Below are 22,926 nucleotides of genomic sequence, written 5' to 3' on the forward strand. Positions count from 1 at the left end.
TTTTTGAGACACGCTTTGTTGCCCGGGCTAGAGAGAGAGTGCCGTGGCATCAGCCTAGCTCACAGCAACCTCAAACTCCTGGGCTTAAGCAATCCTCCTGCCTCAGCCTCCCGAGTAGCTGGGACTACAGGCATGCGCCACCATGCCCAGCTAATTTTTTGTATATATATTTTTAGTTGGCCAGATCATTTCTTTCTATTTTTAGTAGAGACAGGGTCTCACTCTTGCTCAGGCTGGTCTCGAACTCCTGACCTTTAGCGATCCACCCGCCTTGGCCTCCCAGAGTGCTAGGATTACAGGCGTGAGCCACTGCACCCGGCTTGTCTGGAGAATTTAATAAGGATTTTAATTACTTAGTCAACAGGCTAAACTTCTATCTGATTGTGACTAGCAGAATTTATGTGATCAATTTAACGTATTAAATAAAGCTATACAATGTAAATACTAAACACAGGCATCACACCACAAGGTAAATAATAAATAAGTTAAAAATATATATCTCTCTTATTTTAAAATAAATATGATATAAACATTTAGCAGAGGTTCCTATCCACTTACCTCCCCAAGGGGAAATTCTGTTAAGTACTTTGGATATAAAACGATACCGTATTTCAAAACACTGTAAGACTAATGAATTTTTTAAAACTTATCAGTCAGACTTGAATTTTTTTTTTGAGCAATTAATCTGACTGGTAAGTTTCCTTTAAGCAACACATAAAAAAAAATTGACATTGTCTTTTAATCAAAAGAGAAGTTGATGAATTGTCCAGCTTGGAACTTACAACTTTTAATCCAAAGTGCTCTTAATTTTATTTTTTACCAATTCACTTATCTGGTTCTCTTTTGGCTACAATAGGGTTATAAAAAAGATCCTAAATTTCAGCTCAACATGGTCATTAATAGGGCCAATCAAACAACATTTAGGGGTCTGAACATGTTCCTAAAACAAAAATTATACTAATAATTTTAAGTACTGTCAATCCACATAGATGCATTCAGTCTGGGCTGTAGGAAACCTTAAGAGGCATGCTGCAGGAGGATGCCCAGAACTAACCATGCTGGTTGGACATTAGTACTTCCTTTCAAAAAAGCAAGTTAATTTGTAAAATGCTATAGTGTCACCATGTCAAAAATTGGGACAGAAATCATCTTTCCACCTACATCTTGTTGTTAGTATAATGTGTGCACTAAATGTGTGGTTCAGTAAGGAATGAGACAGTGCATACTTCAGAGTGAGTTCCACTCTCAAAACATACAGCCACAAAAAACATTTCACTTTTGTGTAACTTTTTAAAACCTAATATATGATCAAGTTATTTTGCTGAAGAAAACACAGGCATTTGTAAATAACTAGAAGTTGGCTGTTTGGGGGATGCTAGTTACGTAAATGTATACCCATTATCCTACTAGTGAAATTAAGACTGAATAGCTGCTAGAGAATTTCTACTTTTGGATGAACCTGTATCTACTTGAGAGGCGTCTATGTTAAATTTTCATTTCCTTATCCATCTACTCAGTCTCCTTTATGTCCTCTTGATCCGAAGTACTAGAGATGTCATCATCTGTTTGTTCTCCAGAGAAATATAACATCGATGCGTGTGTCTTGTGAGTTATGGTGACAATACAGGGCCCTTGAGCCCAAGGCTCCCCATCTACCTGCATTGGCATCATGGAGCACTTCAAAATCAGCTGATATTAGGGAATAAACAATAAGAAAAAAGTCAGTCCCCCAAAAGTTCAGAAAGGTCTGCCTTAATAATATCGTCCATAGTCCCTTAAACCCGTGTGCCATCTCATTTTTAGAAAATTAATTTGAATATATCTTTATTCATTGATTGTTTAAAGGATTCTTTTTCAGTGAGGGATTTATTTCTTTAATTGGATTTCAAGACATGTTTCCCATTTCTTCCTCATCCCACTCAAGCCCTTAGTGTAGGGTGATCAGCTGGATGGGCCACTAAAGAAAGCTATAGTGTATACCCTTTCCTCTACGTATCAATGGCTTAAGAAATGGACTGGGCCAAATTGGCCCGTTACAGTGGAATTTCACCTACCCGCACGGTATGTGCCTGTCCTATTCGAAAAGGATTTGCCAGTTTCACTTGAATCTGAGCGCAGTGGAAAGACCCATATACTCCAACGACTTCCAGTAAACCATCATCGTGCCTAAAATTGGAAAAAGGAAATGTGCATAATATGGTGCAATGAAATAAAATCAGCCACGTTAGGGCAATTACTTCCTTTTTTTTTTTTTTTTTTTGAGACAGAGTCTCACTCTGTTGCCCAGGCTAGAGTGAGTGCCGTGGCATCAGCCTACTCACAGCAACCTCAAACTCCTGAGCTCAAACGATCCTCCTGTCTCAGCCTCCCGAGTAGCTGGGACTACAGGCATGCACCACCATGCCCGGCTAATTTTTTCTATATATATTTTTAGCTGTCCATATAATTTCTTTCTATTTTTAGTAGAGATGGGGTCTCGCTCTTGCTCAGGCTGGTCTCGAACTCCTGAGCTCAAACGATCCGCCCACCTCGGCCTCCCAGAGTGCTAGGATTACAGGCGTGAGCCACCGCGCCCGGCCGGCAATTACTTCTTAATATTAGGTGAACCATCAACTTTTTAACTGTTCATACTCATGAGATACACAAAAAAGAAAATTTCAGGGAAAAATGTTTCAGTCTATGAACAACAGACTGCTTTAAGAAAATAGTGACATAAAAACCAGACTGTAAATGTACATACCTGGCTAGAGGGTAAGTCTCGTCCCCCATCCCTTCCCAAAGTCTGCAGCCACCGCCCCAGTAGCCAATGTTCAGAACTATAATACCTTCCAAATTAGGCAACGCTACTTGCTCACCATCCAGTTCTAGCTTTAAAAAAACACAAACAGTTAGTTACTATGGGGTGCACTGTTTTCACACATAGCCACTTAGAATTCACACCCGTTTTCATAAACGTGCTCACGTAAGATGTGAGAGATGCATGTGTACACAACTGCTTTCTACCTCTCACTCAGGGTAATGAGGCCTTTCCCGTCTTCAGTGGAACTGTTTCTATCAAGGTCATCAATGATGTCCTTTTTGTTAAATCCCCAGATTTTTTCAGGCCTTATCTAACTCGCTGTTTTAGTAGCACCTGACACGGCTGACCCCTCCCTGTTTTCCTGAAACCTTCTCTCCCTTTGCTTCCTGGGAACCACAGACCCTGCATCCCTGGATGTTCCTCCTCAGTCACTCTGACAGCTCTGCTTCCTTCCTTACGCTGATGGCACTCCTCACAGCTATGAACTCGGCCCCTTTCTCTTCTCAAGCTACAGACTCTGGAGGGCAATCTTAGCTACTTCATGCCTTCCACTGCCACGTCTGTGCTGATGGTCCTATCTCACTGGCCCAGGAAAGTGAACTGGGCAAGATCCGTATGTCTGACTGCCTATCACACACTTTAACTGACTGTGGCACCTAGAACTTCTATGTATAAAACTTGAGTTAAGCAATTTCTCTGCATCCTACTCCCCCCGCCCCCAACCTACTTCCTAGGAAAGAGTAGCATTCCACCCCAACACCAGTTGCCTAAGCCAGAAACCTGGCTTATCTTTCAGTTATTTGCCTTTAGCTTCCCCAGCCAATTAACTACTGGGGAAACAGTTGCTGCTACTTCTATCCTCCTCTTGTCACTATTCTTGATAGTACCTTCGTGCAGAACACTTTCTCTTCCCTAAAATGGTCCTAACGGTCTGTCTCTAGCTTTACTCTCCTCTTATGCATCCCTTACAGAGCATGTGGCCTGACACTTACAAATGCAAATGTATGATTCTTTAATTACAACCCTTCAATGGCTTAGCTCTGTGCTAATGATGAAATCTGAGCTCTAGGCCAGGTGCAGTGGCTCAGGCCTATAATCCTAGCACTTTGGGAGGCTAAGGTGGGAGGATCGCTTGAGCCCAGGAGTTCAAGACCAGCCTGGGCAACATAGTAAGACCCTGTCTCTATAACAAATAGAAAAATTAGCTGTGCATGGTGGCACGTGCCTATAGTCCCAGCTATTGAGGAGACTGAGGCAGGATCACTTAAGCCCAGGAGTTTGAGGTTGCAGTGAACTATGATAATGCCACTGCACTTCAGCCTGGGCAACACAGTGAGACCCTGTCCCAACAACAACAACGACGAAAAAGAAATTCAAGTTCCTTACCAGGCAGGTATGACCCTCTGTGATTTAGCCTCTGACCATCTCTCTCCAGCCTTAGCTCTTGCCACTTTCCTTCCTGCAAGCTATGCTCCAGCTAGAACTCAGATACGCCATGTTCTGTCTTGCCTCTAGGCCTTCTTTTGCACATACTGTTCTTAACCTAGAATGATCTTCCTCTCCTTCTTCATTTAACTAATTCTTAATTTTCAGAGCCAGAATGTCACTTCTACAAAGACTTCCTTGTTACTGTTACTTTCCCTAGACCATCTCTGCAGCCCATGTATTGCTCTTATTTATTCCTACAAGACTGCATACTTTTCTCATCACACCACTTCTCGTGCTGTGCTGCAATGTGGTTTAAATATCTTTCTTCTCCCTAGGCTATAAACATAGAACAAGGAATTTATCACTGTACCTCTAGTACATAGACAGTTTCTGGCATTTTTAGGTGGCTTCACAAATAATTTTTATATATGTTAAATATTAGACAATGGAATAAGGTGCTATCTTATACGCCTCACTCTACCAATACTATCAAAGCCCAGGAAGAAGAAAATATGGTAAAGCAACATTTTGTTTTTCAGAGATGAGGTCTTGCTATGTTGCCCAGACTGGAGTGCAGTGGCTACTCACAGGTACGATCATAGTGCTTACTGTAGCCTGGAACTCCTGGGCTCAAGCAATCCTCCTGCCTCCTGCGTAGCTGGGACTACAGGCACATGCCACGGCCCCTGGCCAGTTTTTTAATTTTTATTTTGTAGACACAGGGTCTTGCTGTGTTGCCCAGGCTTGTCTCCTGGCCTCAAGCAATCCTGCCTCAGCCTCCCAAAGTGTTGGGATTACAAGCATGAGCCAATGTGCTCAGCCTGTATTGGATAACTTTAAATTTGTTATCATGTATGAATGGAGACCATTCAGACTAACAGTAAAACAGACTCCAGATTTAGATAAATCTAGATTCAAATCCTGATTACATGGACATCTGGGCACTAACTGTGAATGTGGGCAAACTACTTCATTTCAAAGTCTTCTCTTCTATATAATGGGAATATCATAATACCTGTGTTGTGGGGTTGTGGTGAGAATTTAGAGGGATAACACATATAAAGCACTCAGTAAAGTGCCTGACACACAAATACTCCACATATGTAAGCAAAATATGCTAACAGAAAATTTAACATTTCTGTTAAAAAAAATCTTTATAATCCAGAGTCTGCTGAAAACTTTGGAAAAGGTATTATTAGTAGCTTACCTCAACTTTTTTATTCAAATCTTTACATTCTTGCACTAAACAATCTTTGGTTCCATAGAACAAGTAAACAGCCTACGAAAAATGGACAGAAAATATGATATTACAACAGCCTAAAACCCTATAAACATTAAGAAAACAATATGCTGTAACAAAACTTTATGATATGCATGTTGAATCATGTTTCCTTAGAGAAGACTAGGCACTGATGGAAAGAAGGGAAATCAAAAGTGATACTTTTGGTGTGCAACCTCTGGCCCCACCCAACACCTCCACCTTAATAATTTTAAAGGTTAAAATTGGAACCTGCTGGGGGCAACAATGAAAATATATAGTTACATATTTTATATTTAAACCAGTATAAAAATGCCTCTAACATATTACAGATATTTCTGGCATCATTTTTAACATTACATTTTATTCTATTATGCTATTAATGGTTTAAAAATTCTAGGTGAACTATGGCGTAATAAATGAAATGTTAATCACCCCCTCTCTTAGACAATGACAATAAAGACCATGACTTTTAAGTTCAATAAGCCCGTTTCGCAGAAGAAATATGGATAGGGGTGGTTTGTGTCTAAATGGTGTTTTTTCCCAATTTAGACAAAAAGCTGCATTTTATAAAGAAATACTGTATTAAAATTAGAAAAGTCCACCTTTTCCTAGTACTTAAGATGACTTAAAGAATAATAATGCAGATAAATCTAACAAACTTTTTTTTTTTGGGGACAGAATCTCACTCTGTCACCCAGGCTAGAGTGCAGTGGTGTCGTCCTAGCTCACTGCAGCCTCAAACTCCTGGGCTCAAGTGATCCTCCTACATCAACCTCCCAACTAGCTGGGACTACAGGTGCTTGCCACCACACCTGGCTAATTTTTTCTATGTTTTGTAGAGACGGGGTCTTGCTCTTGCTCAGGCTAGTCTTGAACTCCTGGCCTCAAGTGATCCTCTTGCCTCGGCCTCCCAGAGTACTGGCATTACAGGTGTGAGCCACCATGCCTGGCATTAATAAATATTTTATGATCACTTTTGAATATAGAAAGGTGACAGAAGCTTTGAGATGTTGAGTTAATTACCAAATACACAAATAGCAATACTTATTGCCCTAGTAACTATAGTAATGAAAGGGAACTATTTTTAAATTTGGAATATTTATAAAACAGAATCAGGAATACAATTGTTTTGCATTTACTTTTCACATCCTGTTGCTCAATCACCAAGAGTCATTTAAAAAAATTCCAAAACAAAACTTCCACCAAAAGAATCAATTCTATTAGAGACTGGAAATGACCTTAGCTAAAAGCTGTGGTAAACAAGCTGCTCCTTTCCTTACCTCATTTGCCTTTTGGAATTTTTCCAAACCAATGGAATCTGTTTTTTAGTAATGACTTTACCAAAAATTTATTCTGCCTAAAATTTCTTTCTCATTTTAGTTGCCACTTAAGATAAGCTATCATATATTCTATTTAAATTGCCATCTAAGCAAAATATGCTATAAAACATCCCAACTTTGAACTTAAAAATATTAGTTACAGCTATAAAATACTTTGATAAAAGATATTTAAGGATCTAATTTGATGGTCTTAAAAAACAGAGCAGGTAAATGTTTCCCTAAGTTAGTTCAATCCAAATCTAAAAGTGCTAAATATAATTGAACTATTGATTTTTACTGTACCTTCGGTGATAAGCAGGAAATGTTATTTTATCCAACACACCTTATTAAGAATTCTGCTAGAAAACAGAGACGGTGCCTTCTCACGATGAGCATGAAAATTGAGAGCCATGAGAGCATCAGGTCCAACAGAAAAATAGTTGTTCATTGTGAATTCCTGGGAGACAGGGTAAGAATGAGCAACAGACTATGCTTCCATCTGAGCTTATGTCATAATATGTGAACCTTAATCTTTATGGTTTTTTGAAAATTGAATACTTCCTGCATTTACTTTTCACACGGAGCTATTTTATACTGTTTGGTGAAGTTACCAGAAATAAAGCTGTAGTTCAAGGCTAATAACTGTGGACAGGAATCTCACTTTCCATTTCTGTTTTATATGCTACACCTCAGACCTGACCATTTATTATAGAAGGGCTCTACCTTATGCACCCAGACTTTTCACTCCTGTGTTCTCGTGGCATTTGCTTTGTACCTTCTTTGCAACTCTCAGGCTCTCAGCTTCAATCAGTCTCAACTCGGGCTATTGGCCCTCCCAGTTTATTTTACTTCCAAACCCAGCCTGGGTCCTTGAACCCATACCTTCAGCTCTGTCTTTGTTCCTAAGCAATAAGCCTAAACTTCCAACTTCTTGTTAAGAGCTCCACAGCCAAAATCTAACTCCTTTTCTTCCTACCCAAACCTGAAACTTCCAATTTTTCTTGTCATGGTTAATGTCATTTCCATATATCCAGTCACAAAACCTAGAAATCTAGTAGTAATATATATTTTCTCTCTTCTCTTTATATACTTATCAGTTGTCAAGCCTTGATCAAGTCTACCTCTAAAATGTCTCTGGATTGTCTTCATCCTGATTCTCCTTGTTTCTTTCTGCCCTAGTGCAGGCTTCTAAGCTTATTTTCATACTATCTCCAGAGCATCTTTTAAATATACAGATCTGCTATCTTTCTATTATTTGCTACTTGCTAACCATGCTTTGCGCTCTCTCACCTCGATTCCCTCTGCTTCTAAAGTCCTCTGTTCCTTTAAGCACCAACTCCCAAGTCACCTCTTCTGCAATCTGCCTTGTCTGATCAGCTGGGGCAGATCTAAGCATGCCTGCACCCTGTTCTCTCCTAGAGCACGCTTCACAGTCCAGCTTGTGAGGTGAGATGTAGGTTTCTCTTGTGCTCCACAGCGAGGTCCCTCGAGATAAACACTAGATCTCCATATCCCACAACAGAGTGCCGCATCTTATGTCATGGAGGCACTCCATGCATATTTGATGAAACTACTTGCCATGGAAGCACTAAAAACATACCTTCGGTTTTCTTAAGTTGTAGTATCCTTTATTTGTTACTTGAACTTTCCACCTAAAAAGAGAAGTTAAAAAAAAAAAAACTAGTACTTTTTTTTTTTTTTTTTTTGAGACAGAGTCTCACTCTGTTGCCCGGGCTAGAGAGCCAAAATAGTACTTTTAACCAAAAAAACTATGGCCTGGATGTTTGGATAAATGAGGTTTTTCTATTAAAATGGTACGTGAAAAAGTAACCACATCTAAGTGAGCACGCAAATTTGGGATAACTACTCAGCATAACTTATGACTCTAGCTCTGTATAACAACAAAAGGAGACATCAGTATCTATGTCTAAGCACAACATAGTCTTCTACATTTAAATTATGTTTCACTTTATATCTATGCAAGTCTTCATTTATAAGCGAAAGGATACTGCCAAATCTCAAAAATCTACTTTTTGGGGAAATGTAACTTACCGATCTAGTTTAATTCCATCTGCTTCCATTACATTTCTTAACACCTGTGCGACTGGGATTTCTCCAGCATAACCTGTACCCCAACCCAATGTATTGGATAGATCGTTGCCTGTTCCCAGAGGCAAGACTGCAACTTGTGGAATGTATTTTTCTTGTCCCTAGAATATGGAAGATATATTTCAGATTTTTCTCTTTAAACTATTGGTAGGATAATAATAATCTGCAAAATTTAAAGACCAAAGCAATATAGATACAAATATAACAACTATATGTTGTTTTGCTAAAGGTTGTGTTAACTGCTAATCATAACATCTCCTTCTTTGCTATTTAAAATTTGCAGTATTTTCTAATATTCATTTGCATAATAAATATAAACCAAAAATATTGTATATTTATCTTAGAAGTGCTTCTGTAGTAGTTCTTAAAGACTAATACCTTAATCTTCATTTCATCAACTGCATCCAGGACCCAGCCCACAGTCCCATCCCCTCCACAAACAAGTACTCGAGCTGAATAATAGGGAAGAAGAGTACAAAGTTGTAGGGCTTTGATAGGAGGAGTTTTAGTTACATCAAAAACCTAAAAATGGAAGAAAAAGTAAAAATTATTTTTATCGAACACTGTCCTTCATTTGTGAGAATGACTTCCCTCTAGATGAGCAGAGCTATAGTTAATTAGCAATACTGGCTACTGTGCATTTATCTTTAACAATATGCCAGGCCCCTGGCAGACTCTTTGTATACAAAGCAGGAGTTAGTCTCATTCTATTGATAAGGAAACTGAGGTGCAGGAAAGTTAAATCACTTGCCTGTGATTCTCCAGATAACTAAGTGCTGAAATACAAATTCAAACGTATAGTTTATCCATTACACCACATTGCCTCCTTCCTGTTCACCATGTGCTAAGTTTTCTTTAACTAGTACCTCATATTTTATACTGGTTTAAAAAAATCATTAGTGTAAGTTAGTACAAATTTCTGGAAAACAATTTTGCAATATGTATAAACTGACATAAAAATGCAAGGACCTTGATACCCACAATTCCATAAGTAATCCCAGAAAAAACATTTCAAAAGACAAATACGCCCTGTGTATGAAGATATTCACTGCGGCATTCTTTATAATAGTACAATCTTAGAGACAATGTCAACCTCCAACAGCAGGAGACTGAATAAATAATCACTATCTATTCAATTATTTTAGTCATTAAATATGTATTATGAGGACTATGTGGCAATAGGAAAAAAATATTTATACCATTAAGTTAAAAAAAACCAGAATGTAAATTTGTGTCTAGATTATTGTTAGAGCATTAATATGAAAATGCATAGATAATTAAAGGAAAGAACAAATACCAATGAAAACTGATGTGGGGAAATTGCAGGTGATTTTTAAAATTATTTTTATAATTTTCTTAAGCTGTGTAATATTAAAAGTAAAAAATACAAACTGGAAGGAAAAAAGTAATTGCATTGCTGATTGTTGCACAATGGGTTGTTTAGTTTTTCAGAGTAAAAGTTGCTATTAATAGAATATATGCTCAATCTTAATGGCATTATCCCTTTTCTTATTTTTAAAATTGAGGTATAATTTCCATATCATAAAATTCACCCATTTAAAGTGAACAAGTCGATGATTTTTACCGAGTTTACCGAGTTGTGCCAACCACCACCCTCACAATCTAGTTTAGAACATTTTTATTGCGTCAGTAAGACTCCCTCAGCCTTGGGCAACCACTAATCTATTCTCTGTCTCTATAGATTTGTGCCTTTTCTGGACAGGTCACATAAATGGAATCATACAGTCTGTGGTCTTGTGTCTGGCTTTCACTTGGCATCGTATTTTGGGGGTTCATTTATTGTAATACGTATGTATCAGTAGTTTGTTCCTTTTTATCACTGAATGGTACTCCATTGTATGGGTGCAGCACATTTTGTCTAACCACTCACCAACTGATGGTCAGCTGGGCTGTTTCCACTTTTTGGCTATTAGGAATAATGTTGCTATGAACATTTTCATGCAAGTCTTTGTGGGACATATGCTTTTACTTCCCTCGGGCAGATTTCTAGTAGTGGGATTGCTAGGAGATATGATAAATTTATGTTTAAATTTTTAAGAAACTGACAAACTTTTCTAACGTGGTGGCACCATTTTATATTCCCACCCTGAGGGTTCCTATTTCTCCACATTTATGAATGTCTTGATCCTTCTGTAATTATTATTCTTTCTGATAATCAGATGATTAGTGATCTAAAGCCTTAAAAACCATTGCATTTTGGGAAAATGAAAAGCTAAAAATGAAAGGATTATTAATAAGGAAAGGAAAGGTTTCTCTTTTGTTACCTGGACTGGATTCAACAAGATCCTAAATTCTCCCAACAGTCCTTCTCCCATGTTAGTTCCACTACGAGAGTTGGCCAGGATTATTAATGGGGTCCACTGCTTTCCAAGCTTAGAGGCTAGCTATAAAAATTAACATGAATGAAAAAGGTTTAACATCTCAGGGATGGCGAGCACAGTTTCCATGCTTTAATAACAACAGTGCTGTATTTGCTGAAATAAAAACTGTACCAGTAAAACACAAACAAAAAAACCCAAAAAACAATTACCATTACTCTTAATGCAATATAAAAATCAAAGAACTCTAAGAATGGAAGCGGACCTTAGAGATACCTTCCACTTGATGTATAACTGTCCTTTACATTATTTTAGATAAGTCATCCAGCATATGCTTGGACACTCACTAAGAAGGAACTTACTAATAAGGCAACCCTACTACACTGCTAAGTCAAATTATTAGAAAGTTTTGGCTTAAACTGAGTAGAAAATTTGTCTCTGAATAACTTCGATTCATTATTCTAATTTTGCTTCCAAGAGTAACTAGAAATCATTTCTTTTTCCATAGAATTTCTGTGCTCAAACACCAAAGCACTGTACCTTCTCTTAGTCTCATCTCCTAGCCAATACATCTCGAGTTCTTTCAACCATTCACAGAACGAACACTGATTTTTCTCTGATTTCTCACCTTGATTTTCCTTTTCTGGATGTATTCCAATGTCTTTTAGTTTGCAAGCTTTTTTCCTTCTTTTTTAAATGGGGTACTCAGAAATAGATTCGAAAATCCAGATTTTTAATAGCCCAAAGTCAAATTAAACTAATGCTTTTCATAATCTAACCATTTTTCTCCTCTTTCCGTGTCCTTATAGGTGTAACCATTAATGAAGCTATTCTGTGGTTTTTACTTGGTGATTCTCATCTCTTGTGATTTCAGATTGAATTCAGATAAATAAGAAATTGTACATTTAAAAAATATGTATCAAAACAACATTAATGTTTGAAAAATTTAAAATGCCCCTTTTTCTTGCAGGAATATTGACAAAGGTGACATTTAAGATATAAAATCTTAACTTGAAAAAGGTATAATTTTTTTTTTTTTTTTTAAAGAGAAAAACCTTTATTTAGTGTATGCACTTTCCATCACTCCTGGGCTAGGCACCTTTTCTGAAGATTAGGATCCACACTAACAAGCGTCATGACGTGTTTGCTGTCACATCTCTGGTTTCTCTTTGGCACTTGCTTCACCCCCTTCTTTTTTTTTTTTTTTTTTAATAGTGAAAAAGGTATAATTTTAAAACAAAATAGTTCAATTATTTTGGCGTATTAAAGTAGGAAATAAATCTGTAAATTTTTATAATCTTTCCTGAAGAGCTATATAAAGACTGAGAGACATATTTACATCAATGTTCATACACATATATACACAGCACAAAGTATTGTCAACAGCTTTAATGTTCACCATTATTTGTGGAAGCATCTAATGTGCAACATAAACTTATCTCTTGGGGACCCTACGTAAAGTTCCAAACAGAAAAATTTTAGAACAAGGTGTGAGGAAAATCTATGTTTTCTTTTTATTGACAATAATCATGAATCCCAAACCTGGCTGTTCATCAGAACCAGCTGAGGACATGAGGACATTAAAAAAATGCAGATTCCTGGACCTACCCTAGACCTACTAAATTAAACATGGAAATGGAGGTAGATTCAGAAATCTGTATTTTTAAAGAGCTCCCCAAGTGATTCAGATGCAGGCAGTGATTCAGAGACCACTAATACAACATTTCCAATTTCTGCCTAGATGTGAAAGAATTCAAGAGCCAAATTTTCTAACACATTGCTAAGAACTGGGGAGGATTTTATGGCTTACTATAACAGCATTTTATTTCCCCCCATGGTTTTGTCCTTTTATTTTAAATTTATTTTATTCCTGGCCCTGATTCTTCTTATATACAGTTTCAACTGTCTCATACAATGACTTAACTTTTTAGAAATCAATTATGTAAGAAAAATAAACTTTAATTACCACTTCATAATCTGTTTTTTTATCTTTACGCATCTGATTAATGGAGGTTAAATAACTTGGTGGAATGATGAGGTTTCTGAATTCTCCGAAATCACACTTTTCATTCTTTAAGCTATTTTTCATGCACTCATCATGTACTGTTTTCTGGCACCAAATGCACCTGAGGGAAGGAAAAAGCAAACACATTAATTGATTTTAAACCATAATCTTACTGATCCACAAACCAATCATTTTTGTCAAAAAAATTAAAACAGTAATTTCATTACAATTTAAGCATAAAATCTGGCAAATAAAATGTATATAACCATGTCAGCATAGTGAAAACAGAGCAATAACATTTGAACATATTTGGCAGTTTAATGTAATAGCATTTCTTGAAATCTGAGTGGGGCCCCCAAGATCCATTCAGAGTGTCTGTGAGGTTAAAATAATTTTAAATAATAATACTAAAAAGTTATTTCTCTCTCATTCTCTCAAAAGTGTACAGTGGAGTTTTCCAGAAGTTATATGACACGTGTTATCACAATAGGAGCAGATATGAGAATCTAGCTTAATTCTAAGACAAAGAAATGCGCAAAACTATAAAACAATACTCTTCTCACTAAATTTTCATAAAAATCCATTATTTATGTTACCATTATTAAATATGTTAACAATTTCTCAGTTTTAATTTATAGCATGGTAAGTATCGATATAATCCACATAAACCTAAGCTGATCTAGAACAACAGTTTTATGTGTATTTGCGCTTTGGTTGAAATAGACAGGTTTGTGAGGACTAAAGTCCTTGCTGCTTAAATGTCCCATTGACCTGGGCCCTTGAAGAGTTTCTCAAGGTCCAGCTTGAAAATCTCTTAACTCATAAATATAATAGTCCATTTCTTTTCGGCAGTTAATACAAAAATAATTTACATGTTTGCCTTTCAAATACAGACAGAAGAACATTTGCATTCAGATTTGCCTTTGTTTGGATCCAGTTCATGAAACAAGCAGGGAACAGTGCTGGTAAAGGTCCCAGGTTTCTATTATTAATCTGCTAAGTATTTAATCCACTCATGGATAAGGCAGATCTGACTGGGCAAACAAAAGCAGGCCATCAGAAAAGAATAGTTATAATTAAATGAATTAGAAAAAGAAGGAAAACACTCTTTCACCCAGAGGGTCCCCTTTTGGCCTTCTAGTTTAAGGCTATTTTTTCCCTTTGGATGTTCAGATTTGTCAAGTAATGACTACTGTTTATTCAAGAGTCCTACTTATTGCTGAAAGAAGAGTTATCTGCATAATCTGTCAAAGAGAAAACCAGAAAATAATAACTTGCACGGTAATGTTTTTGATACTTGCTTTCAAACTAAGCTCGAGAAACTATAATAGATTGGTTATGTGCTGAAGTATAGTACCTCCCTTACTAGTCTACCATTAACTTTACAATAGCATATTTATTATTGAAGGTAATCTGAAAGGATACCCACTGAATTATTTCATAATGGTTTCCTCTGGGAAGAAAAGTAGGACTGAAGGATGGGAAGAACATTAACTTTTGACCCTACATTCTATTGTATTGCTTGAGATCCTAAAAACCAGAATATATCCACGAACTATATAAATTTTTAAAATTATATTTTAAATAATACTAGCTTATGCTTGAGAATTTAGAAATACAGAAAGGCATAAAATAAAAATCATCCAGAGATAGTCACTCTTAACTTCCTGATGTACTCATTCTCAGTTTTATAGTGCATATATGTTTGTTTTTCAGGGTAGGAATATGATGAATACATATGCGAATACTGCTTTTCTTCCCACACTGTATCATGAATATTTTTGTATGCTATTAAATATTCTTTAACACACTGACAGCCACACTAGAAAAAACAATTTTTTTCCCTGGGGCCACAGTGTTTTATTGTGAAAATAGAACAAAAACTTCAAAACCAAAACGATCCTTTCTAATTTAATGAAAAACTTTTTATTTTTTATTGTTTTCTGTGCATGAGTTATATATAATTGTCAATATTAATTGCAATAATAAGAACATTAACAAGTAAGAGTCTCATGAACCAGCTGCACTTACGTATGCTTCAGGAGGCCCTGGGCTCAAAACTAGCATGAGTTAAATATAACTTATGTGACAGTTAATGTGTTAAAAATGTGGTTTGTAAAGAATGTGTAATACTATATCATATAGATATGCTATAATTTATTTAACCCCTTTTCTCTTTTTTTAAAAAAGACATTTAGATAGGTTCTGGATGTTTGTGCCGTATGCTTGTTACCAGTACATGAAGGTGTCTATCATATCTAACACGTGCTAATACTGCTCATCAGTATTTAAAATTTTTTCCTTGATAATCTGATAGACAGAAAAGGTATTCTGTTGTTTTAATTTGGAGGTCTTTGATCACTAGATAAAATTGAATTTTTTTTGGCTCTATTTTATGAATTTATGTCCTATATTCATCTTTCACTAGGTTTTGATAATTGCATGCACTTTTATTTACCTAGGAGATCAACCTCTTTTCTGTCATACTTACTGTAAACATGCTTCAGTTTTCTTTTAAATTTACTTTTTTTTTTTGGAGACAGGGTCTCACTCTGTTGCCCGGGCTAGAGTGCAGTGGCATCATCATAGCTCACTGCAACCTCAAACTCCTGGGCTCAAGTGATCTTCCTGCCTCAGCCTCCTGAGTAGCTGGGACTACAGGCACACACCATAGCACCTGGCTAAGTTTTCTATTTTTTTGTAGAGACAGGGCCTCACTATTGCCCAGGCTGGTCTTGAACTTTTGGCCTCAGGTGATCTTCCCACCTCAGCTTCCTAAAGTGTTAGGATTACAGGTGTGAGCCACTGTACTGGGCTTACATTTACTTTTTAATGTACTTAAGTTTATTTTTTGATATATAGATCTACATTTCCCTTTGTAGTTTATTTAAATGCTGTTATGCTTTAAAGTTATTTACCATTTCCAAATTAGATATTCACCTATAGTTACCTGCCCCAATTTGGTTTTCATATTTACATCTTTAAATCTGTGTTTCTTAACCTTCTGGGGCTGTAGATTCCATTAAGAATCTCATGAAAGTATCAGGCTTTCCTGATACTTAATTTCCTGGAACCAGCAAATTAAGAAACCCCCATTAATCTTTCCGGAATTTATTTTGGAGTATGACAAAGAGGTAACCTTTTTTTCTCCAAAGAGCATTTGTCCTAGCATGATTCATAAAATAATCTTTTCTATTCCAACTAATTTGTGACATATCATTTATTATTTACTAAATTCTCACAAATTTCAGAAAGATTTTTTTAACCAAGGTAATGGCTATAATGAGCCTTTGCTTTGTAAAGGTAAAGCTAAAATGCTTACTAGTTATTCAGTATAGTATTTTTCTTTAGAAATACCATATTCAATCTTGAGACCTATGATTATCTTTACATATCTTATAATTAGTATTTAACAACCTGGATTTCAAACCTGATGACAAAATAAAATATTACTAATGTCTTAATATTTCAGTTTTAACATCATATCATTGTGTAATTTGCTTATGATCTTTATTTTTTCTGCTTTTTATTTTGAAAAATTTCAAACTTGCAGAAAAGTCGAAAGGACAGCAAAATGAAGACCTTTAAACCTACCCTTCACTCTGATTCTTTTGAGACAGGGTCTCCCCTCTGTTGCCCTAAGTAGAGTGCCATGGCATCAGCCTAACTCACAGCAACCTCAAATTCCTAGGCTCAAGTGATCCTTCTGCCTCAGCCTCCTGAGTAGCTGAGACTACAGGTTTGCACCACAATGCCTGGCTAATTTTTCTATTTTTAGTAGAGACAGGGTCTTGCTCTTGCTCAGGCTGGTCTTGAACTCCTGAGCTCAAGCAATTCTCCCACCTTGGCCTCCCAGCCAGGCATGAGCCACCACTCCTGGCCCTGATTCTTAATTAACATTTTCTCTCACTATTTTCTTTCTCTCTTTCAATATAAACTCATATTTTGCTGAATCATTTGAAAGTAAATTGCAGACATTATGAGAATTCACCTTTCAATACTTCAGCAAGTATTTCCAAAAACAAAGAGTCTCCTTGTTTTTAAAAATATTTTGCTTAAAATTTTTTTCAGTGAACACTGGTATGCCTACCACTTATTCTAGAATTAACATCTTACTGTAATTGTTTCATAACATTTCTATCTATCCATTAATCCATCTTATTTTTAGTACATCGCCAAGTGCATATACTAGAATACTTCCTAAATATGCCAGCAAGTGGGCACATCATTACCTAGAGGTCATGATTTGTTTATAGGTTTTTACCTTTTGATGTCAAATTTATATACAATGAAATGTACAAATATGCACACTTGCTGAGTTCTGATAAATGAACATATTAATGTAACTAAAACCCTTAGCAAGACATAGAACATTATCCTAGTAAGTTCCTTCATATGAAAATATGAATTGCTTTATGAATTTATGTGCTATTCTTGTGCAGGAGTATGACTGCTTTAATTTTTTAAAAAAAGTTTGACAAGGAAAATAAACCTGGTGGCAACACTGCTTATTTTCTCTAAAAAGTTACTTGTTCACAATAGTTCTCTTCTTTAGTATGCTGGACAAGGCAGCTGAATTATATGTGACATTGAGATGGTCATTTATGAGATTCACACTAGAATGAGGATCAGCAAACTACAAATACGTCTGCCACCTGATTATGTGAATAAAGTTTTACTGGACCACAGCTATGCCCATTCATGTATACATTGTGTATAGCTGGTTTTGTACTGTGACTAAAGCAGCATTAAGTAATTACAATAGATTAAATGGTTGGCAAAGTCTGAAATACTTACTTTTTGCACTTTACAGTAAGCTTGTCCACCTCTGCTTAGATGATGATTTGGTATCTTTCATTGTTTCAGATAATTAATAAAATGAATAAACACACACCAACAGAAAACAGAAAAATAAAATTTACGATCACAGCTGAGACTACCGATGCCAATATAATTACCTTCTGAGTCAGAAGTTACAGAGAGAGAGAGAGAGAGAGAGAGAGTTGGGAGGGCGTATGTAATAAATAAAAGGCCCTATAAAGAAAAAAGCACCTTAAGTTCTTTCTTAATCAGAGACAGAACATTACAAGGAACAAAGACTTAATAAATATAATGAATTCTTAAAAATATAACATAATTCCCTATTCTAGTCATAAGAAAAGTAACAAGAAAAAAAGGAAGGATAGAGAAAAAGTGGTAAGATACTAGGTACAGAAATACATTGTAGTGGTTGGGGTACAGGTAGGAGCACACAAAAAGAAAAAATGTACAAGGAAGGTAGACTCCAGCACGGTATCTGGCACAAAATAGATGCCTAATAAATATATAATGACTGAATGAGTATAAATTAAAGGGCCTTTCTCACTTATTCTGCCTAGTTTAAGAGGGCTACAGGCTTTAAAATCAATTATCATCTGTTTTCACTGCCCTCTGAAATGCTAATTTGTTGACCAGTCTTCAGAGTTGATCGACTTCCCTAAGAATGTGACGCAGACATGGAAGGAACCCTCCTCAGGGCTGGATAAAATCCAGGAAGGGACAGTCTGGTCTGTGTTTAAAGGTTCTAAATCATTATTTGTTTCTCTTTCTAAAACATCTCATTCCTACAGAAAGTCACAGCAGATTGTAATCCTGCATAAAATTATCAGCTAAAATAAACCAGTTCCAAACATTGTAGAATACACACAACTTTAGGACACTGTGCTCTTTTCTCCTGGGAATGATAAACACCTCTTAAATTATACAGAGACGATTTCTACCATGGGTAAGGGGTACAGCATGCTGGGAATAGACTGTTCAATAAATAACCTGTAAGAAAACATGCTAATGAGAAAAGAAATCTATCACACTCATTGTGCTCAATGGGAGAATACAAAATTAAGGACAGAGGTTCATGTTTTAAAAGATATATAAATGTAGCAGTGGTTCTCCAACTTCAGAAGGAACTGCAGGGCCTGTTAAAGCAAAGAAGACTGCTGATCCCCAACCCGAGTTTCTGATTCAGCAGGTCTGGAGTGGTGCTAGGGTTGCCAGACTAAAAAGAGGATGCCCAGTTAAATCTGAATTTCAAATAAGCAACAAATACTTTTTTGGTATAAGCATGTTCCAAATATTATACATATTTTATTTTTGCTAAATCTGGCAACCCTAGTAGTTCGATTTCTAACAGATTTTGAAGTGATACTGACGTTGCTGGTATAGGGGCCTTACTTTGAGAACCACTGAGATACAGAATATAATGTCATCAAAAATGGAAAAATCCGTGTGTGTGGTCGGGGGAGAGGAGTAGATCAGGCAAGTGCTCCTGAAAGAAAGGACATGAAATGAGTCTTTAAAGGATGCCTAGAAGCTAGCCAGAAGAAGGCTACTAAGACAGGAAAGCTTTGAGAAAAAGAAAAGCAGTAAGAAAAAGCCCGATGTTTTAAGGAAACTACAAGCGGCTTGGTGCTGTGGTAATGCAGGTGGTGGCAGATAAAACTAGAAGGGCAGAGAGGCCAGAGAGCACTAGGATCTTATGGGCCTATTAATAAGCACTTGGGAGTTTACACTGTAAGACAATCAGCATAAGTGATAAGGCGCAATTTAAGGGGTTTTAAGTAGACTTGATCAGATGTGCATTTTTAGAAAGATCATTTGGGTAAAGGATCAGAAGCACTACGATTGTCTGTTAAGGAGTGTTTGAAATATGGTTATTTATGGAAGCCATTTTTATCTAATTCTGCACAGACATAGAGAAGGGAAGGAAATACAACAATACTTATTATGGAATTTATTTAGAGTAACTCGTGACTTGGTTCTCACTGATGCCAGAAGAACAGCATCTAAATTTTAAAAACACCAAATAAAAAATGGTTATAAAATTTTGTAGTTGTCTAAAATATATTTTGAAAATGTATTACGTTTAACTCTGATAATATTGTAAAATTATTTAAAATGAAATTTACAGATATTGATTTAACAGTACTCACACTAATTAAAAACGATTCTCCTGCAAAAAAGAAAAAAAGTAGCTTCCTGTGTAGCGACAGATTTCTATTTCCGTTCTTAAACATGTTTATAGACCTTTCTACTTGTCAGAAATAAAACTCATCACAATGAAGATGTCCAGACTTAAGGCTCAGACGAGGCTAGAGGCTATGTGTTAGTATTCCTAATCCTATCCCCGGGGTTAGAAATCCTAGAAGCCAGTCCTATTTACCAACTGAGTAGACCTAAGGGGCTATAATTTTCTCAATCAGGAAATGAGTGATGCCAAGCAGCATCCCCTGTTACCAATCTCAAACATCAACAAAGAATATCATCTATTTTCAGACAATATTTAAGGGCAAATGTCTTGTCCAGTGTGTATGTAAAAACCATTAAAATAGTCTTGGCTTAATCAAGGCCACCAATCTAAGATTCTACACGTACGGAAAGACCATCTGTCAAAAGGAATATTCCTTTCAGGGTTCTTTTTGAGTAAATTTCATATGGCACTAATACCTATCCTAGCAAAAGATATTTAGGTGCTGCCTTAGAATGGCATTTATTTTCACTGTACATTCATAGTACAAAACCCATTATGGATCAGTTTTGTGGAAAAATTTATCCATACTTCATTCTTCCTTATTTAAAATAAGGAGATAATTAATAGCAACAACAGCGGCCATGAAGCACGCAGCATTCAGAAATCTCTGGATGGAAGTTAAAAGCCAAGTTTTATTACCCAAAAGGGCATGTTGGCTGAGGAGTGGAGGCTAGGCGCATCATCGCAGCAAATGATTATTGCAAAGCTACCACGCTTGCACAATACGAGGGATGTTTATTAGCTTGCTTCCTACAAATGAGCAGCATAGGCCATTTGGAGAGATGAAAGCAGGCCTTTACATCCACTCTATGAAATCATGACTCCCACTGCGCATTCTGGGCCAGTGGGTATCCGCAAAGGCCATACCTGTAATCGCAGAGCTTAGGCTGACTGCCGCACTGCTGCTTGCACACCACACAGTAACTGCACAGGGGCACGTTGCCGCGGATCCAGTGATGGGGCATGGCGTCCAGGGCCTTGCTGTCATTCTTGAGCATGATCTCCTTGCACTGGAAGCGCTTATCAGCCTTCTTAAGGCAGCCCTCGTCCACGCGGAGCCCGCAGCAGTCGCAGAAGGCGCCCTGTAGAATGTGCTGCGCGCAAACGCAGCAGTAGGTGGGCTGGCTGAACAGGTCCGTGTCGTGCCACCCGTGCTTGCTCTTGCGGAAGATGTCCCTGCGGTGCAGCTGCCGGCGCGACCGCTGGAGGCTACACCAGAAGGTGATGAACACCGGCAGCAGCACAGAGCACAGCGTCCACAGGATCAGGTGCCCGTCCGCAAACAGGCCCTCGGAGGGTGGGCCCAACGCTGGCTGCCTCTCCTCTTCCATCTTCTCCGAGGACGGCGTCTAACTAGGAAAGAAACAGGCAGGGTCCACTCCAGGCTCGCTCTCTCTCCCCCGGCCCTACTTCCTGCCCTTCAGGGGCTAAGGCGGGCGCCATCCGTGCAGGTGGCTGCGCTCTCTCCCCGGGCGGGCACGCACCTGCGAGCTGAAGGGGCGGCGTCCGGCCATCCCACTCGCGTACCCTCCCTCCTTCCCCAGCCCCGTTTTGGGAGAACGTGCGGGAGCCCAAGGCTGCCGCCGCCTCCGCACCTCACCGCCGGGCTGACCCAGGGAAGCGCGCAACACGCATCCACAGGCTGCCCTCCGCGGAAAGGCCGGACGTTCCGGCCCCGCTGCGCAGGCCGGAGTCCGTAACCGTCAGCCCGGCCTCGGCCCCGCACTCCCCTCCGGGGGCTCCCCGTCGCTCCGGACTCCGGGCGCGGCCTCCTCCAGGGCCCCGCCCGCACCCACGCGCGGCCGGGCGCCCCGGCCCCTCTTGCGAGGCCTCCGGAGACCCCCGCCTCAGCTCCGCCCGCCCTTGGGCCCTACCTCGCGCGGGGCGGAGGGGCGGCACCCGGCCAGGCCTCCGGCCGCCCTCGCGCCGCTGAAGCCGGACGCCGGGGCCTGCGGCGGCGACCAGGCCGCGCGTGCAGAGCGCAGAGCCGCGAGCGGCACGCACGCCGAGCCGGGCGGCCGGGGGGCGGGGCCTACGGGGGCGAGCCCCGCGGATGGGCGGGGCGGAGGGGGAAAAGCCGCCAGGCTGAGGGGGCGGGGCCGTGGAAGATAGAGTCGATGGAAGGGATGGGACACTGGAGTGGGGGCGTGGCCTAGGGAAAACGGGGGCAGAGTAACAATGGGGGCGTTTAGAAAGGTTGGGTGCGAGAATGCTGTGGATTCATAATCATAGAAAGTTCTAGAATGAATGATTTACAGTATGAGTTAAGCTTAATCAATGACCTTCAACTTCCCCTCTTCCTCACCGTCTGGTGGAGGTGGGCGCTGGCAGGATTTTTGAATGTTGGAATGGAGAAAACTGGCAGTTTGGAGAGCGTTACACACTAAGGAATGGGACAGTCCAAACCAAACATTGATAAACGTTACCTGCGTTCTTGCCAGTTATTCATTTAAACACATACCGGCCATGCGTTTAGTATGTGCCAGGCACTGTATAGGGAACCCCAGCTCTTACAGAGCGCCAGGCCTGGTGAAACGTGCCTAAGAAGAAGCATTGTTTTCTAGCACTATTTGTGATATTTTAGTGCAGTGGTCCCCAA

At 38.6% G+C, this 22,926-nt stretch overlaps 1 protein-coding gene across 1 annotated transcript; it reads right to left on the reverse strand.

Annotated features, from left to right (window-relative positions):
* Positions 1-1,238: 1,238 nt before the first annotated feature.
* DGKE (diacylglycerol kinase epsilon) lies at positions 1,239-22,274 on the reverse strand. Its single transcript, XM_069481158.1, has 12 exons — positions 22,202-22,274; positions 21,195-21,680; positions 13,223-13,382; positions 11,203-11,322; positions 9,296-9,439; positions 8,861-9,018; positions 8,409-8,460; positions 7,152-7,265; positions 5,436-5,507; positions 2,741-2,868; positions 2,055-2,166; positions 1,239-1,689 (listed from the first exon to the last, which is right to left on the reverse strand). Exons 2-12 carry the CDS (start codon positions 21,656-21,658, stop codon positions 1,510-1,512), a joined length of 1,704 nt encoding a protein of 567 aa, XP_069337259.1. The 5' UTR covers positions 21,659-21,680; positions 22,202-22,274; the 3' UTR covers positions 1,239-1,509.
* Positions 22,275-22,926: the final 652 nt, after the last annotated feature.

The sequence above is a fragment of the Eulemur rufifrons genome, chromosome 9, assembly GCF_041146395.1.
Source record: "Eulemur rufifrons isolate Redbay chromosome 9, OSU_ERuf_1, whole genome shotgun sequence".
Taxonomy (NCBI): domain Eukaryota; kingdom Metazoa; phylum Chordata; class Mammalia; order Primates; family Lemuridae; genus Eulemur; species Eulemur rufifrons.